The sequence below is a fragment of the Xiphophorus maculatus genome, chromosome 16, assembly GCF_002775205.1.
Source record: "Xiphophorus maculatus strain JP 163 A chromosome 16, X_maculatus-5.0-male, whole genome shotgun sequence".
In the NCBI taxonomy this organism is placed as follows: domain Eukaryota; kingdom Metazoa; phylum Chordata; class Actinopteri; order Cyprinodontiformes; family Poeciliidae; genus Xiphophorus; species Xiphophorus maculatus.
The window spans coordinates 19,706,472-19,726,497 of NC_036458.1; the positions used below are offsets into that span (position 1 = coordinate 19,706,472).

At 37.9% G+C, this 20,026-nt stretch overlaps 1 protein-coding gene across 1 annotated transcript in view; it reads left to right on the forward strand.

Moving 5' to 3' along the window:
• Positions 1–917: 917 nt before the first annotated feature.
• mei1 (meiotic double-stranded break formation protein 1) overlaps positions 918–20,026 on the forward strand; it is a 34,951-nt gene continuing 15,842 nt past the window's right edge. Inside the window, exons 1-8 of the mRNA XM_023349232.1 lie at positions 918–963; positions 6,285–6,441; positions 8,980–9,130; positions 11,042–11,224; positions 11,779–11,913; positions 12,076–12,265; positions 17,087–17,203; positions 18,283–18,393. Coding sequence (XP_023205000.1) covers positions 918–963; positions 6,285–6,441; positions 8,980–9,130; positions 11,042–11,224; positions 11,779–11,913; positions 12,076–12,265; positions 17,087–17,203; positions 18,283–18,393 — 1,090 coding nt within the window. The remainder of the gene's footprint in view (positions 964–6,284; positions 6,442–8,979; positions 9,131–11,041; positions 11,225–11,778; positions 11,914–12,075; positions 12,266–17,086; positions 17,204–18,282; positions 18,394–20,026) is intronic.

A 20,026-nucleotide genomic window follows, 5' to 3' on the forward strand; every position in this document is an offset into this window, starting at 1 on the left:
TCAACAGCCCTCATGATAGTTTATTGGTGTGTGGAACTTTTCAAATCACACTTTAAAAACAAGCGTTAGTGGATAAACTTGTTTTCTTGCTTGCAAGTTAAATACAACAAAGTGGAAGACATTCTGTCTCAGAGGAAGTTAAATGTAAAGACACAAGCTGTGGATTGTCCTGGAAGACGTCCTGGAGTCTCTGGAATAATTACCGTTGTCTCATTGTCAAATAATTGCTCTCCTCCTCACCTTCTCACCCCTCCAGTGTCTTCTGGTTTCTATCGGCTGGCGGTGGAGCATAAAGCCCTCCTCTGTGCAGGAAACAGGTACACCCACAGAATACACAGAGACAGGGACTCTCATAAACAGCAATTAACAAAATGACTCCGTTTAGACGTGGAGGTGTTCATGTTCTGTGTCTTCAGTCAGAACTCAGTGACACAATTGAAAAAATAAAAACAAGACTGTGAAACACCACTACGGATTCTGAGGTAGCTTTTTCAGAAATGTGTTGTACCTGCAGTTTTAACATTCCCTGTCTTATATGTAAGCATATTGACTGTTATTTGCACTTGTCTGAGGCTGCACGTTTGTGCTGCTGTGTGCGACGGTGGTTGTGGTTGAAGAAGGCTTCAGGCCCCCCTGCTCTGAGCTGTAATGAAAGTGAACTGCACTCGGTCTGTCTTTCTCGTTGTGAAAGCACATCCTGTCCTGTGTCTCACAGTTCAGTCTTCCATATACCAGCCTTTCCTGGGGTATTTCTTAGCTTCCCTAAGAGGAGACAATGTCTCTGTTGTTGTTTTCTGCTATGATCTTATGCATTAATGGTTATATTTTGAGTTTTGTCAACATTTCTCCCTTCTGTGAATTGTTGCAGGAACCCAATTCTGAACGCAACTTGCTGTGGTTTTCTGCAGAAACTAAGCATGTGTCTACTCTTCCAGTCGGACGCTCACTGTGGCTCCAGTCATGGTATACACAGCTTGCATACATGGTTGCACCACAGTGCACAAAGTCAATTAGGAACTACTGAGAATAATGTGATTTTACTGTGTGTTGTCTAGAGTTACCGCTTGTTGGACCAGAGTTTTTTTTATATTTTAAGAAAAGTGTAAAGTAAATGTAGATGCTACTGACTGACACTTATGTGGTTGCTGGTGGTGTGCAGCACCTTGCAAAAATATTCACACCCCTTGAACTTTGCCATGGTGTGCCAGCCTGCAACCACACATTTAAATGTGTCTTATTGAGATTTTATGTGGTAGATCAAAGCAAAATGGCGCCTAACTTTGAGGCGGAAGGAAAAGGACTTTTTTTCTTTTCTACAAATAAAAAAATTTAAAAGCGTGGTGTGCACTTTACCTCCACCGGTTCAGTGGTTTGTAGAACCATCTTTAACTGCTATACAGCTGCAAATAATTTTGGTGGTGTTGAGTTTGGAGCAGGAATTTGGAAGTTAGTGGAGGAAAGAGCAGAGGCACAAGAATAATGAAAATAATTATCCAAGAGCCAAAGAGCTCTGACATTCAAACTCAAACATATTTTATTGATCTCAGAGGGAAATTAAATCTTGTTGAATTAAAGAGTTGGTGATGGCTGTGGGCAGGAAAGATCTCCTGTAGCAGTCTGTATTACAACAACTTTGAAGAAGCCTCTGAAGCTCATAAGCGCTTCAGAAAGACGTGGAATTGGCAGGGTCAGTTTCTCCATTGACATAATAAGTGATGCACTGTTACCTCTATTAAAGTTCACTGTGCAAGACTCCACTGCTGGAAAAAAAGCATGTTTTTTCTTTGTTAGAGTTTACTGCAGAAGATATCGACAAGCTAAAAAAAATACTGGGATTAAACAGCCTGCCACACCCCAATTTTGGAGGAATAGTGGTTAGGCCTGTCACAATAACAAATTTTACTGGACGATAAATTGTCCCAGATATTATAGCGATAAACGATAATATTTTTGTTTTCAGACCAGTTTCAAGTAATATAATGGCAATGGTACAATGGCGCAAGAACACATTATCAAAGATAAATAAACTTTAAATTCTAGTGAACATTTAACACTGATACTGGAAGACATTTTAAATATCCAAAATAAATAAACTAAACAACAAATAAAATGAATTACAAAGTCTCTGTAAAGAAAATTGTTCTTCAAAAAAGACCAAAGCACCAGACTGAAAGAGAAAAACAGCAAATGATGCAAATGGAAATTGAGCTTGCTTTCATTTATCATGCGGTTAAATGATGCGTTGCTTACTGAGACAATGGGCCCTAGAACATTAAAGTTGAATCGATGCCACACTTTTCAGAGTGTTATTTATTTTCTGTTTTGAAAACAATGTATCTATTTCCTTCTGTGACAAAATGTGGAGAAGGCTAAAGGGTTTGCATACTTTTGCAAGGCACTGTACATAACATAAAAGAAGAAGTGAAAGTGTGTTAAAAGCAGCATGGCCAAAAAAATAAACAAACACCCAACACAAACCAACTGTTGATGCTGCTCTTAGATAAAGTTAGCAAGGTCACATTCAGAAACTGCGGATGTATTGAATGTGTGAACATGCTCTGAAGCATCCACATAGGAGAAATATCAGTAAACTTTTGTACAGCACAAGTCCAAACAATAAGAATGAGAACCAAAACAGAATCAAAGTCATCACTGCTTCTGCTCTCACACTTTCCACATTACTGCCAAATGAAAAGCAAAATGTACAAAAGCATCTCAGTGACTGCAGCAGTACCCAGGGGACATGTTACACTGTTCAGTAAAATATTTCTTCCAAGCAATAAGATGTGAGATGTGTATCAGTAAGCATGTTTGTCTGTCTATTATGTATGTCTGGAGTTGTGTGTGTGTGTGTGTGTGTGTGTGTGTGTGTGTGTGTGTGGGTGTGTGTGTGTGTGTGTGTGGGTGTGGGTGTGTGTGTGTGTGTGTGTGTGTGTGTGTGTGTGTGTGTGTGTGTGTGTGTGTGTTAGCAGTGTGAGCTGGAGTTTTGTTTGCTCCATTTTCTGCCTTGCCACACTTTTATCATTGCTATCTGCACCATCTTCAGTTTCCTTGATTCAGATTTTTTTTACCTCCTTGTCTTTGTTTTAGAATCCATTCATTCATGTTTGTCTTCATTTTTAGTCTTCCTCTTCTTCTTCTGTCCTTTCCTGCACTTGCGCCACTCCGTTCTCTCTGCAATAATCAAAACTCTTCAGTCTTCTGTGTACCTTTATCTAAAACTCAATTTCTGCTAAAAAAAAAGAAAAATAGTTAAATCTGTCTTCTTTTTCTTCTTCTTCTTTTTTATGAAGCACTATTACTGTTATACAAATCAACACTCCTTGCCTTTTTCTCAAGATCCTAAATCATGAATTTTCTTTTTTGTTGAACTCTGTGGCTGTTCCAGTCAATTTATTCACTCATATATTTCTGCAGGTTTGTTCTGCATTTATCCTTCTGCTTCTGAAAGCTTAAACCCCTTTAAGTAAAATATTTGTTGCTGTGAATAACCTAAATCATTATAACATGACCGCAGTTTAAAGTAGGATAGGCATACGTTAACAAAATCTTTTATTCTATATTCGTTTCTTTTTTCAAACCTGGTATATAAATAACAAAAAGCCCTTCTATTATCATCCCTTAAAACCTCCATTTGTTAGATGTTTCAAGGAAGGAATAATATATATATATATTAAATATAACAATATGGTCATATGTGTGGATTTGGTCTCTATTTTAAAGCGGTAAACAACCAATAATCATCTAAAAGGATCGGATTCAAGCAAGAATATTAAAGTTCCTTTTTATTAATATTACTATCATAGCTCTTGGTAAATCTTTTCAACACTTCTTTCACACAAAATGTGACATTTACTATGTACAATTCAACAGAAAAACAAAAATCTTTAGACTTGGACTTCCTTTGTCTTACTGAGAGAAAACTTGGCAGTGAAGTGTCGTTGCTTTGCTACCGGAGTAAACAGAAAGAATACAGAAGATTATAAGTGTGACTGTATGTACTCGCACGTACATTCAAGTTTTACTGGTGTAGGTATAGAAAAAAATAGAATAAATATAACATAAATGACATATTGCTATGTATGTACAAGAGGCAATAACAAAAACAATATTGAACTATTAAGATGTTCAGTAAAGATATTAAACGTGACTTAGAGGAAACTATTTCTGAGTCTGGCTGAAATTATTATGCTGAAAATGTGAAAATAAAAAAGCACAAACACAAAACCGGTGGCATCGATGTTCACACCCTTTAAACTAATACTCAGGATTCTGTCTTTCTGGACTCACTTCTGACAGTTTTATTAGTTTAACTTTCATGACATTCCCTCCTTTTGCTGAAGAATTTTTAGGAGCGCATTGTTATTTAGGTATGTCTCATCTGATCTGTTTTTGCTTTCTTTTATGTCTACTTTGTTGATTTATTAGAGTTTGAAGCTCGGCTTACTCTGAAAATAGAGGTTTCCACAGACTGCGTGAGTCCTGTGTGTTTTGCAGCTGTTTGGTCTGAGCATTGTGCAGGCTACATCTGAAAATGCAACACCGTGCAAAGCGTAATGTATTTTTTTCTATTTTATGGAGAGTGAGAGAGATGCAGCATTGTAATATCTTGTAAGAGCCTCTTCAGATTCATCTCTTTTACCTCTCGCCTGCATGGAAGTACCGTTCTCCATAACAAATGAATCTAGAAGCCTGAAACTGGTCAGGGAGACTGCTAAGAGACCGACAGCAGCGCTGAAGTAGCAGCAGGAATTTCTGATTTCCACCTATCCTGTTTTACATGTGACAACATCCTCCTGCGTTCTCCATTAATGTGCACAAAGCATTTTCATCAGCAGGAAAGATCCAGGCCTGCCTGAAATCTTTACAAAAACCTCATGGTAGAATGCGCTACAATCTGACAAAACTGACCTTGAGCCTTTTGCTATATTTCCAAAAAATGTATGTTTGGCACAAAAACAGCAGCAACGAAATGTGGTGGCTGCATCAATATAATTTTTCTTTCCCAATTTTGCTGAATTCATCAGCACTTCCTGAAGATGAAGAGGGATTTTTATGTTTATCTTCACTGCGAGTCAGATCTCGTGTCAAAACTGGAAGAAGAACACCAGAAGAAAATGAATGTTTTGGGATGACATGGCCAGAGTTGCGACAGACTGGCGACCTTTCAAGGGTGAAGCCCACCTCTCGCCCGGAACGTTAGCCGGAGAAAGGGACCAGCACCTCCCGACCCCACTAAGGGACAAGGGTGTTAGAAAATGGATGGATGGTTTGCCAGTTTGAAGCTAAATCTGACAGAAAATCTCTGAAGTCAGCTGAAGGCAGTTTCAGCTCAGATTATGAAGTGTCCTCATAATCTGAGTTGAAGAACTTCTACATTAATGTCGTTGAGTTAAGATGTGAGACTCTTATAGACTCCTACCAAAGAAGACTGAACACTGAAGATTGAAAGGTGGATTTTTTTTAAGTATTGGTTTAAAGGTGTTCACCTTTATGCTACCTGACTTCTGCTGCTTGTTGAAAAATGGAAAGCTTGGAGAAATTCTCGTTGTAAAACCGTCTTTTCAGAGTTTCTTTAAGGAATGAAACTCAAAACATTTCTGTCAGTATTCCAAAATGTGTTCACTCGTCATAAAAAGCAAATATTTACACGTTTGTCTTCAGTAGTTGACTGAAGCCTAACAAAAGGTTAGGTAGGGTGACTGGAATCACATGCCAGATCATTTCAATACCTAGATGTTGATATCGTACGTTTTTTTAATCAGTTTGAGATCTAAATCTTAATTATCTTAAATTGAACATAGCAAATCTTGCCACAATCCATTTTGATTATCAATAGATGGATGTTACCACAGCAACAAATATTGGGTGAAAGTGTTTAAAAGAATTTTAAAAGCTTTAAGCTTTTAAAATTCATCTTTCTGCCATGTGTGCCTTTATTAAAGCACCTATTGTTTGCTGCTCTTGTCAACCGACTCTCCAGGGACCAACGCTGACTGCTCACATTACAGTTCCTCTGCGATACAGATATTGGTTCCACACATCCATGACAGCATTGTTCTCTAAAGAGACAGATATTGACCTAATTGATGGTTTTGCCAGAAAATATTGGAAAAGTGACAAATCAGCACAACCTCACAGTCGTGGCAATAAGCCGCACTGTATCTGCAGTAAATAGGCCTCAAAGGTGTTTCTGCTGCCCTCTATTTACACTCATAAAAACATTTTTTTTGTTTGTTTTTGGTCATAAGAATTCTTTGTGGTATTTTATTTCTCATCCCCAGATTTTGAGGAGGTGGAAACTCTTCTGCAGTACAACCTTTTCTCTCTGTGCTGTCACCTGTCAGACTGGCCGTCTCTGCTGTGTGAATATCAAGAACCGAGGGCTGTCCAGTACTGCCTGGTGATGATGCTCTTCCTGGCTCTAAAGCAAGGAGACAGGTAAAATTATTTATGGTATTGACTACAGCAAATACCTTCAAGCAATGAAACTGTAAAAGAAACTAAGTAATTTATGGCTTTAATTGTGTTTTGGAAACACTTTGGGGATGTGGAATAGCATTTTTTAGGAGCGCTTTCTTCTTCCCTGTTCTTGCGCAGTGCAGAATAAAAGAAACATACAGTATTAAGTTTTCCTGTAAACTGAAGCTATTACACATTGTTCTTGAATCTACAGTATTGAGCAATATCTTCTTTTACATGATGGAAGAGTTTTTATTTTCAACAGAAAATCTTTTTTCTAGCATCAGAAAGCTTTTCTCTCCTTGAAAATGGTCTCCAAGGAGAAGAGTGAAGTCTGCGTTTGCGCTCTTTTAGCCATTCTTACCACATGTTGCAAACTGTTTCTGCGCGTCGCTCTACTGTTGCCATACCAGAATGTAATCCACACACAATCTGCAGCGCAAATCGCCTTGTGTTTTACTTAAATGTCACGAAGAAATAATTATTTCAGCGTAAAGTGAAAACCGCCTTTCTTCTCCAGTCTCTTTGTGGAGAGTAGTTTGATAAGAAAAGCAATGGAAGTTCAGACTGGCCGCCTATAGCTACATGCAGTGTATCTGCGCTGCTACAAAAGGAGTCTTTGATCAGGAAAGTCATTTACTGGCTGTCGAGTTTCTCTGGGGAGAACTATATAAACTGTGCTGCCGGAATCAATTGGAAAAGTACAGCGTCACCAAACTTTGTTCTGCTCACTGCCAGTGGAAAAACATTCATCTTTGCTGTAGTTTATTGTCAGAACTTTTAAGTTACCGAAACCTTGATGTTGCTGAATGTGCCTCAGAAATTAGAACTTGGGCCTTTATTATTTATCTCCACAAATACCTTTTGGGAAGTGTCGATATGATTTTCTATTTTACAAGTTATTCTGTGTTTTTTTTTTTTTTTTCATGGGAATCTGCTGCTTCTGGTTCAAGATGTTTTTCTCCGTTTGTGAGAAAACGCACTATTGAGAGATGTTCAAAGCTGGGGATAATGTTTTATAACCTAACCAACTTCTCCAACACGTTCTCCCTGACCTGTCTGCTGCGTTTCTTTGGTCTTCATGATGCTGTTTATTGACTAATGTTCACTAGCAAGTAGTTTCATAGAGCAGCTATTTTGAAATTGAAGTTAAATTATGCCCCAATTGACTCTATTTACAGTTTAGGTAAAACATTTTTAAGGCAATTGTTTGTGCTGGATTTTATTTTGAGGTACCAGAGTAAAGCAGAGGTGAGTACAACTGCACACTGAACATCTCAGACATTTTAACTATTAAAGAAAAAAACAAGAAATTAAAATTTTTCTCACAAGCTATGTTTCCAATGACCATATATTTGCACAGTTTGAGATTTCAAAAATAAATTAGCTTCATGAAGAAAGGCCAATTTTGAAAAAACTCCTTTTTTGATAAACGGTTTTGGCTCTAGGATGAGATGGGGTTTTTTTGGGGGGGGGGGGGGGGGGGGGGGTTGGCCAAATCAAAATTGGTTTATTTCGCAAAAGTGCAAAGGAAACAATTTTTTGCGTCACACGAGTCACATGATCAACAATTGAATGTTGCCAAACTATGAAGAAGACAACAGGAGGTAGTTGGATTTTCGTGGCACGGCATGTCTGATCACCCCAACAAACTTAATCGCATATGATTTTAATTGTGTTTCTCATTTAATGGAAACACCACAAATTGCAATTTATTTATTTTTATTTTTTTTCAACATTAGCAATGTATCAAGATTTTGCATGACATTAGATATGGAAACGCAGCTACATTCAAACACTACTTCATGTTGGTTTGTCACCTCAGGTTTCTTTACAATATTTGTCTTAATGTGACGAAATTTTTAAAAAGGTACAGAGTGTACATGGGTTTGTAAGGGAGTGCAAAAAGTGTAAATGCTGTTTATCAACCTTACTTCAATTGTAATTCAGTGTTGCCGTATTACAGGGCACACTGTAAAACGTTATTTGCATGGTTGACATTCTCAATGTGGAGTTTAACAGTGCAGGGTGAGATGCACTGTTACAATGTGTCTGTTCAGGTTTATATTTCTGCCAGACTGCTATAGCACACTCACTATGTTTTGAAGTAGATATTTTATGGCCCTCAGAAATGTTTGTTTGTCCTCTTAAAAGTTTTATCAGTCTTTCTGTTGATCCGTGGGTTAGCTTTACCTCCAGGGTAGGGCAACAAAAACCTCTCTGTGCCTTTTTTGTGATCTCACCAAGATTTACAAGTAGGAGATCTACATTTTATTGGGAGGCTTAAAGTTGATTCTGTCTCTGCTTACAGATTAGAGTGTCTGAAACCTTCCTACCTGGATCTGTTTTTGTGTGTTTCTGTCTTATAGAAACCAGTAGAGGAGGACTTTTGTAGCCTTTTCACACACCTATGTGTGCCCGCTGCCTGTAACCTCATAAAAGTCCAAATAGAGGCTGTAAATGTGATCCTGTGAGTTGGTAGGTCGCGGCATTGCTCTGTTTGCTTATGACACCCAGGCTGCTCCCGGACCAGGCCGTGTTCTCCAGTGTGGTGGTGTTGCTGCAGTCGGTGCAGGAGCAGGGCGACTGCGTCCTTCCCCGCTCTGTTCTCCGCTCTGCCCTCTACTTGCTGGCAGTGACCCAAGACAGGAGCCCGAGTCTCGACGGGGTAAGTCTGATCAGCTCACCAAACAGAGAAGGACACACCGTTGCTCTGCGTCAGCTGCAATGCACAACTTCATCAACTTTACTGTTTGGCTTTGTTGCACCCGTTTTAATAATGCCCTCAATGCTGTGGAAACGAGGCTTCAAGCTCTCAAACGTACACGATTCAAATGTCCGGGTCCTTAGATGTGAAAAAATATTTACATTTTGCTGAATTATTTCAAAAATGTTTATACATGTAATGTGTTCAGATGAAAACATTGCATGTATTTTTTTAAATTAAAATGTGCAATAAGTTGGTTTCATATATTTGCCCACCCTGGAACTGAATTTTAGACGCAGTTGAGCGTTTATCCCCAGTCCTCACCTTCTGTCAGCAGTATAGCATTAAACCCAATTCAGCTGCTCTGGTAAGATTTTTTTTTTTTTTTGTTACATTAATTTATTTGTCAGGGTGCAGAGGATCAAAAGTATCTCACTACATTTGTTGCCAGTGATGATACAATTGCGCAAATTGGAATCGTAAAAATAAATTTGCCACTGCTGCGCCCCGAAACACAATCAATTAAAAAAAAAAAAAAAAACGTATATTTTTCAATCAAAGGGTTTTGCGCCAAGATGAGGTTGTTTTTCAGCCATATTTAGATTTGTGTATTTTGCAAAACGGAAACACTTCTGTAGCAACGCAGCAGTTTGTAAACAGTACTAACGAGCTCACCTGCATGTACTAGAGCCCTCACAGGTATTGCTCAGTTAATGAAAATGTAAGTTTGTCATTCGAATTGAATCCAAAACTCTTCTCTGAAATCACCAAATACAATTTCTGCTTTTATGGGCTTCGCTCCCAAGTATAAGAGACTTGTCACTACAACGCCTGAAAAGATGCAGACGTCTCCTGTGACCACCAACTTGTGGTTTTTTTGCCAAAAAGAATAATCCTAGCACCCCTAAAATCCCTTGGATGATAAAACATCCAAGGATGTAAATAATTTTTAAAGGCACTGTAAATGCAAATTTGCTGAAGAGGCTAGATTTCCTTTGTTGTGAATTTGAGAATAATTGACTTTTCCCCAGAGAAGATGAACAGTTTATTCAAACGTAGAACGATAGAGCTGTCAACTTGAGTTGATTCACACATTCAAATGTGTGTTATCAACCAAAGTAGTAAAGATTTCCACAACGCGCTCTCTTTAAGGCACTATAGAATCTAATTAATTATTAGTAATTATTTCCAGCATTTTTATCTACTAAGCCATTATTCCACCCCAACAATTGCATTTTTAGCCATGTCAAATAGTCTGAGCTATAAATAGACTCCCGTTTTGGTTTTTTTTTTTCACTGACTCAGCTCTCACATTCTAAGGAAAATATTTAATCACTCTGCTTTCTTCGTGAAAGCTTTAATGGCAGCCAGCGCTGTTTTATTGTGTCCACGTTTTATCAGTACGACAGTACACAGACTGATGGATTTCCTGCACACAGAGGCAAAGATCAGCAGAAGCTCGATCTCTCTCTCTGAGATTTAATGTAAAAATCATTCAAGTGGAAGTCACGGGATGCTCATAATCCAAGATTAACGGGCGTTATCCATCTTTATGCACAAAAATCTCCTCGTGCTTTCCGTGATCCGGCACCCGTCTTAATCTTTAATATATTTTATCTAATGCTAAGCAGAACAAATAAAATTATCTGCAAATGTGTGCTGCTTTATTTCAAAGAGCATTAAACAGCTTTTCTGAAAGTGCTCAGAGGTAAATATTTCCTGAAAGATTAGATTATGTCATATCAACAGGGTAGATATTAAATTAGGCTGCTCTGACTCAGCTCGGTTTAAAAGCAATCTCCCTGCTTTGTATATTAATCTCGAAGAAAGCCCTTTGCTTTCATCATTCTTCATTTTGCTGGTCTTTTTTAGGCTCATTTGAACTACGTTAGCAAGGCGCTGTCGTCCTGCCAGAGCTTCGCCTCCCTCTACAGCCACCACCCTGCGCTGCTCCACTTCATCTGGCGCTATCCAGAGCTAGCGCAGAAGTATGGAGCCCTGGTCTTGGAGCTCTGGTTGGCCAAGAAATCGCAGACAGGAGCAAGGCAGGACACGGTACATACACGATATTACAGCTGCAACTAAAGATGGTTTTTGTTAGTGCTTAATCTATCACTTAGTTACGCAATTAATCGATTAATCAGATAAAAAAAATCAGTACATTCTGCAGATTTTTCATTTAAGCCTTTAAACCTTTAAGTCCTAAACGTAGCGCTGGTGGTCCAGCCAAATTTGCAGTACCGTAATTCCGCCACATTTTTTGCTATCTGAAAGTTTTCAACTGTACCACTTTATGAGTTTTGGGTACAACATATTTACAGACAAAGGTTTTATTTTCATCTTGAATCGAAAATGTGACTTATTTTTTGTACAGCTTTGGCTTAATTACTGTTTTTTTTTTTAATTGTGTATACTTCAGTCAACGATTAATCGATTACAAAATTAGTTGACGATTATTTCGAATAACTTATTAATCACGATTAATCGTTTCAGCCATACTCTATATTGTAATTAATAATAAAATAACCTTAATAATTTACCTTAATTTCTTTCCAGATCTTGCGATTAGAATAATGAAAAGTTTTTTTGTATATTACTCTTCCTTGCAGGCAGATGTGCAGGTGAGTGATGTAAACACAGGAAACCAAACACATCAGCAGGAGCAGAATCAGGAACCAGACTGGGAAACCTCAGAGCTGCTGGCTCTTATGGAGAAATACCCAAATGTGATGCTGACCCTTTTGGTGAGATTAATAAATTATTGCTACAGTTTAGAAATTTGTAAACCTTAAAATTAGCATTTAAAATCTATCCCATTTTCCGTAGGTGCTATTGTAACTTCTTTTCTTTATTGTAGTTATTTTTTTAAAGGTGATGCTTCTACTGTTTTGCCTGTGTTTATACAGGACATGGTTGTCGGCAGAGAAGCTCCTGTTGCAGAACATGTCCTGCATGTGCTAAAGGTTCTTCTGCTTGGACAAAGAGAGTTTGCGACAGATTTGTGCACAAGTCTTAGGCCAGCCCTGCTGCAGGCTTTGCAGTGGATCAGTGTGGACAACATGGCTAATGGGCCGGGACAAGGTCACGCTGCAGCAGGTACAAAACCTAATCCAAAATTACAGATATAAAGATTTACACAGCCATTATAGAATTAAAAAGATAGCTACTACATCACAATAAAAGACCATTCACTGGCTTCAGCGTATTGAATAGAATATTGTAAAATGTATCAAATTAAATCTATAAAACAAAGCAGTCAAATGAAATTGAATTATCCCTGCAGAAATAAAGTTGTCCTTGCTTGTAGGGCACTGACAAACCCAATAGATTAGTACATTTTAAATTTATCCGCCTCAGTTATAGATTCTCTCTTTATGTTTCTTTTAGAATGGACACATGTTGGTTAAATTTCATCACTGATTCAAGTTTGCAAGATAATGTCATATTTACTCAGACAAACTGCAATTTATCTCCATATATGCATCAGATAAACAGCTCCGGACTGGACTGACACGCATAATACTCACACTGTCAGGTTTAATTAGTGGATTTCTTCCTATAGGGGATATTTATTGCTGTAGATAAAATGTATTCATCGCTCCACCACTCAACAAACACTAAAGGATTTCACTCATTGCTTCAGGGGGAGGTTTAAATCCACTCATCGTAAGCGAGAATGTCATATTAAATATTGACCTTTTCTTTTTTTCTTTGCTGTGGTCTGATTATGCAGCATACATAACACATAGCAAATTATTAGGTTAAGTGTTTGTGCACTGATGCAACCAGATTGTTGGTTTTCCAGTCGATGTGTACATAATGGGACATTTTCATGTAGAAATAGTTCTGAAAATGTTTCATTCTTGATTTTTAAGTCACACAAAGCTGACATCTTGTAGTGATTTGAGTTTTTCTGTGTGTTTATTTTGGTTTCTGTGTTTTTGTGGAGTCTCTGTGTTGTCCCGTCTACCCCTTGATTAGTGACACCTGTCTCTTGTTTCCCCTGATTGTCTCCCTGTGTATTTAAACCCACCTGTGTTCCTTGTTCCTCATTAGGTCCTTGTCAGGTCTTGCGTCTTGTCTGTTGTCAAGCCGTCTTGGCTTGTTGTTCTCATGTCTATTGGACTGCCAGTTGCTACCAGTCATAACTCTTAGCCTTCAGCTCTTTCTGTGCTGCCTGGACAATGGATTGTGTATTTCTTCGTTAAATTCATCATTTCTTCACTTCAACCTGGGTCCACCGAGTCTTTCTCACCACCTTCACCGCAATTCATGACAGATCTATTTATTAGGTTTGATTTCTTCAGTTAATTTGTTCGATGAATTGTTCGTTTTAGTTTCAAACATCTCGTTCTTAATGACAGTCTACCTCATGTCTATATAACATTTATTTAAAGAAGTGTGTAATAATGAAAATGGTTAATTGGGGAGTGTTAACTTTCTGAATCCACTTCATATTTCGACATATTAAACCGTCCTAACTATTAGTATTAGCATAGGCTTTGTCACACTGTAGTAAACATGAGTAATCATACTACGGTTTTATCTGGAAATATACATGACGTCGGCATTAAAATCTGTGTTCATTTTTTCCCCATGTATTTATTGTGTCGATAAAAGTGGACCTATAATAAGAAACAATATTTATGTGTTTTCAATATTTATTTCTTTTTTAACGCAATTAAAATCACATGTGAATAAGTTGTTCACGCGAGAAGCGATTAAAAAACATGCTGCACCATCTTCCTCCTACCACTTCCTCCAGTAGCAACATCCGGTCGTTGATCATGTGATTTATGTGGTGCGGAAAAAGTGTCTGCATTGCAATTTTACGAAATAAACTAATCTCCATACAGCCGAAAAACCTCTTCCTCCCAGCGACAGAATTTTTTTCTGTCGATAAACGTGAGTTGCCATGTTTCCGTTAAGCAAATTTACTTTTGTAATTCAATTGAATTTGAATTATAATTATATGGCCAATGAAACACAACCTTTGTAGGTAAACATCACATTTAAGACAGAAAACAAAGGTGGGTGTGACAGCATTTGGGTTGCCATACAGAAATGTGACCCCAAAGACACACGGGTCACAAAACTTTCTGAAATAATTAAAAGGGTGGCGTGAAGTGCATGTGAGGATAAAAACTGGAAAGGTGTCTGTAAGGTCGGAAATTAAAATAAAAACCTTACCTCAGCTCCGACACAGCTGACTCAAATGGTTCGACTTCAAATGTCCAAGCTCTGCAGAGTAATGAACCATGATTGGATTCAGGTGTTGAGTCAGAGAGAGGACTAAAACATCGACTCTTGATCACCGACTTTAGGACACCACTGAGCTTTGACTTATCAGATATTCTATGAACTTGAGCTGCAGTTTTAAAGCACTATGCCAGTCGTGTAATGAAAAGTAGAGTGGCGGCTGCTGGAGAGAAAAATACACACACACACACACACACACGCACACACACCCCAACTTACAACTGAGCCCTGCCGAGACAGCAGCAGAGCTGTAAAGTGATCTCGAAGGTTTAATAGGTTAGTTTGGCACGGCGTGTTTTTGCAAAGCTTAATGGAAAGCACTTTGTTTAATTATTTTCAAATCTAAGAAAAGTCTTTAAAAAAAAAGTAGCTGCGCTGAATTATGTTTATGGGATAATTTTCCCTGGCAAGAGTTTTCTTTACAAATAGTGGCAAATTATGCTTTAAGATAAGATACAATGTTTCTTAAGGTGTTTTCAGGTACATTTATGCTGTATTTTCTCTTGTATCTTTTAAATAGGTTATTAGAAAACATTTAAAATAGACACAGAGTTAAGATTAATTCAAAGTTTTAAGTCCAAATGCTTTACTAAAATATTATGTAGCAGGTGTTTGTGGCTGTTTTTAAATAGAGTTTGTAACATAAATTCTTCCATAACGCTTTGAAGAGTATTGGAGTGTAATTAATAACAAAGCTATTAATGAAAACGTAGAATCATAAGTCTTATTTGCACTCATAAAACCTGCTGCCATCATCTCGGTAATCTCAAGTTTAGTCTGATTTAATGTCACAGTAAAATAACAAACATTTTGTCTTTACAGTGCATGTAACTATGGAAAGAACATTATTGAGCTCCTCAGACACGCTCGTTGATTTTTTTTTTTTTTTTTTTTTTTTTTTACCCCTCCAGGGGGTCTTTTGTGGGCTCTAGTGTCCCTTAAATCATAGTAGACTGACAGGAAACAGGGACGAAGAGGGGGGAAGACATGCGGCAAATGTCGTCGGGTCCGGGAGTCGAACCCGCGACGGCCGCGTCGAGGATTCAAGGCCTCCAAATACGGGTCGCACTAACCGCTACGCAACCACGGCACGCCCATTCGTTGATATTTTTAGTATTAACAATAACGCTGGGGAAAAAGCAGCCCAAGAAGCCATATTGTGTAAAGTCAACATTTAAGTTGTTTCGCTTTTATTCAAGCCTCAGCTGTTAGAAGCGGGAAAAGAGCAGAAGTCTCTTCTGAAAACGTGAATAAATTAATTAAAATGATTTTCTTGAAGTCTTTCTTGACTACCGTCGGACCAGACAATAATCAATTTCATTTATGTACCATGGAGTCCCCTCTGACAGCAAAGCCAGTGTGATGTAACACACTTGTTTACCTAGATAGAACTGCCATATTGATTTAGTTTCTTCAATTTTAGTATTGGTCTGCCTTCAGGGCTGAGATTTTTATTTTTTGTGCACATTGTTTATTTGGAAATATAGCTTCAGATTCACTGTTTAAACAGCATAACCTCGTCGTTAGGTTGACAACAGTGGGTCACATCAAGCACTCAACAGAAGCTACCAGGTAACGAACGGGTCAGATCTGTTTGATACGAGTCTGCTCCGCTCATATTTTCATTGCATTACCGACAGAGGCCGTGCGTTTTCTCTGAATTACTGATTTCCAAATACAGAAAACAAACTTTGTGTAGGCAAGCTGATGCTGCGGAGAAGGTAATTCTAATTAAGCGCACACCTCCTTGACATTTCAGCGAGCCTCCGCAACTGGTCTCTGCATCACTGGAGCAGGAATCTTCTCGTGTTGTTTTGTGAACAACAAAATAACAAGACACGATTTGAATCTTAATTAGGTATCAATTAGAAATTCAAGCAAAAGCGATCACAAAGAAGGCGCTTACGAAACGCTAATGTTTATTCAATAAAAAAAACAACATTGTTTTCATCGTTTAAGCTTCGGTTGTGTGGAAGTATAACAGATACGTACAGCGCCCTGAGATGATTTCACCGTGGAGTTTATTTGACCAGGTTAATGAGAACAGCTGAAGGGCAGAAACGGCAGCAGGCCAGCCAGGGCTTCAGCAACTGTTGCTGCGGTCAGCCTCTGACTTCTCTCTGCTCGTTTAGCGTCTGCAGGGAATTAAAGATGGCTATCTTTGCACATGTTCAAGTACAGTTCAATGTAATTTGCATTAATACACGCTCTATATTAGCTCCCATGTGGCAGCATCTCCAGGGGAGATATTTTAGTGCAATGCACTCCAGCAATAAAGAGAAAAAAAAAGACTGCTGGTCTTTTCTGTGTAACCGCTTTGTTTTCTCATTTCTTCGATTCCTTCTTCCTCCCTGGATTGGGATGCAAAGTATTTACTTTGCTCGATTCTTCCCAGCATTTTGGCTGCAAACCAAAACGTGATTAGATCCAGATGTGAATTTAGGAGTTTTCTCCAAACTAAGCTATGTTAGTTTAAAGCCATATTCTGTCTTTTTGGCTTTGACAAATGCTCTGAGAACATCCTTTGGGCTAAATAATGAGTTTATGCTAATTCTAGATGAGAAGTGGAAGTCTACACTGGTCTCTTGTCTTTCTCACACAGTACACCGCTTTCTCATTATTTTTATGCTTTTATGTTTTTTCCCCGTCTTTGTCAAGCGGCCAGCTCGCTCCCCGTGGTGCTGAAGCTGCTTTGTCTGACGCAGGCCAGTGACCCGCCTTCACCCTCCATCTGCAGTAGCATGGAGGGAGTGTGTTTCAAGCTGCTCTATCACGGTGAGATGGAAATGTAGCGTTAATAACTCCCTTTGTCACATTTACGTAGCCTGTCTGCGTCGTCTAACTCCCTACTTTCGATGTAACGCTTCATGAAAGCCCAGCAAAACATTTTGGAGAACGTTCCCCGTTCAGAGGAACGTTCCCAGAAATACAGCAGAAGAGATACTAAACTAGCTTATTTTTATAGATTATGGAAGCATAAGTGTATAGTACATCAGGAAATAAAGTTTATAATGTTCTTCTTTTACTTTCTCACATTTTGCTGTGTCATAATCGCAATTTTTATAGTAGTTTATTAGGATTTTATGGAATTGGTTGGATTTTTCTGTACTTTGTTAGAATGAAACCTTTGCTTTCAAAGAAAGTTGCCACGGTTACAAAAATGTTGACGATTATCTCATCGATGTTAATTTTCAGTACCCTACTTTGGATACAAATGCGTCTCTGTCTGAAGGCAAAATTCAAAGTTGCGCTTTTGTTGGTGTTGTTGTGTTACAAAAGCCAAGAGCAAATGTTCTCCGCATATCCTTCTCGATTAACGCACTTTGTTAGTTTCAATGAATTCATGAAACGAGTTCATTTCCTGATGGTTTTCTCGAGGTAGCATGCACAGCGGCATGCACTTAAACAATGAAATCGAGATTAATAGACACCAATCATGTCGGAATCTCAAGACAGCAAAGTTTGTTTTCTCGAGATTGACTCATTGACTCGAGGAAACCATCGGGGAAAAATATATGCGGAAGGTGTGTGGTTGTCGCATGACAAAATGTGACCAAAGGGGTAGAGTCAGTTTTTAAACACTGGTGCTAACACGGCCCTCTTTGCCACAAAGTATGTTACACATGGTGTGTTTTATTGTTTTTAATTTTCATTGACATGTATTTGATTATTGTGTTTGTGTAACAAATATGATTACATTTAAAATTGCAGATTTTGTTACAGAGGATTAACACACTCATTAAGCTACTCGGCCTATAAGAACTTAATTAATTTTGTTGATGTGCGTGTGTGTGTGTGTGTGTGTGCGTGTGTGTGTGCGTGTGTGTGTGCGTGTGTGTGTGTGTTTGTGTCAGTGAGTAGCCTCGCTGGGATGCTGAAGCCTACCAACACAGAGAGCCTGCTGCCTGCCTTCAACTTCTTGCAGTGCTGCCTGAGTCTGTCCCCAGCACACAGCAGTGACCGAGGTGAGGCACCTTTCTGTTTGAGTCGGCTCCCATTTATTTCTTTTGCTGTTTTGAAATCGCATCATTTAAAAGCGCTGCCTGTTTTTTTTTTTACCCCTGATCAAAACGTTAAGACTGAGGAAGGAATTATTCGCGTTCGGTACTGGTGGCGTCTAACAAGGTCAATAATTAGAGCTCCAAAAACGAAATAGCAGCAAGAGAAAAAAAATAGCGTAGATAAATTATGGCATTATACTCGTTAGGGATTCACACTGTCGTGAATCCCCGATGGGAATGTGGAAAAAAGACTTTATGTCTTTAAACACGGAAGGATTGTTGCACTGAATCATTTTAATCTTCTTAGCTGATTCAAGGGGTTGTTGTGGAATGTAAAAGTGATGTAGCAATGTTAGTAAATGTTGCAATTTAAGCTATGACTTGTGATAAATGAAAAAATAATTAAAAAGTCTCACTGCTTTTCTGTTTTGGGCTCACAGCAAACAAAGACCACAGATAACAAAAAATACAATTCTATATTTTTTCTCTTCTAAGCAACAAAAAAGTTGCTTCTGGTCAGTTCCTGCTGTTTGATAGTAAAACTTAGTTATAGTTTAAAACCCAGACCACATTACCACCTTTTTACCTTATAAAACTTTTCATGCTGCATTAAACAAATGTCACTGAATATATTACAGGTGTAGACCATGAATGCATAATACATAGTAATTAGTTTATTCTTATTGCAGTACAGCAACTACTGAGTCCTTTTTTAACGCTTTAAATTCTATATATATATATTTTTTTGTTTGTTTTTTGTTTTGTTTAATGGTTGATCAAGTATGGGTTTCAATAAATTAATCGCCCTGCTGTTTTTTTTGCTCTTGTTTCTTCATCTTGCATTTTGAAGCTTAATGTCCAGCATGGTTTTAATTCAAAGTTATGAAATGTTAAGGCTTTTTTCCTAGTTTTAATTTTCATATCAAGAGTCTAAACTCTACTTAATAAATTTCTCTGCCATCTGTCTGATAGGGTTTCATCATTTCATTATTACACCTCAGAAAATGTGAAAAATGAGAAAAATTTCAAATTTTGCTTTCACTCATTTCAGATCCCATTTATTATATAGATTCCTTAAACGTTAAATACTTTATTGCTTGTCATTTTGATGACTATAGCTTCCAGATAATGAAAACCAAAAATTGTGTTTTCACAACATTACATAGGATCAATAAAGAAATGACACTATATACAGAAATGTTTAAATTATTATTTAACTTATCAAACATGTTGCTATATGATTGATAAACTCTTACTGCATTACATGCCTGCATTAGACACAAATGTTACAAAAGACTAAATGGTGAAAATGCTTTTTTTCCCCGTGTTACATGCATCCCTAACTCTGATACTGACTTTTTCTTCTTTTTCTTTTGCTAGTTATCCAGAGTGATGTTGATAAAATTGCACCAAAACCTGCCGATCTCTACTTGTCATGAACAGCAAGAACAAATTTACTTGCTCACACAGAATCATGTTGATTAATTTCTGGCATTCCACAGGAACTGAAAAAAAGCTCCTATTTAAAATTTAAATGAATAAATAAAAATGTGGCTTATCTCCCAAAAACAGATAAACTGAAAATTTACATACCACA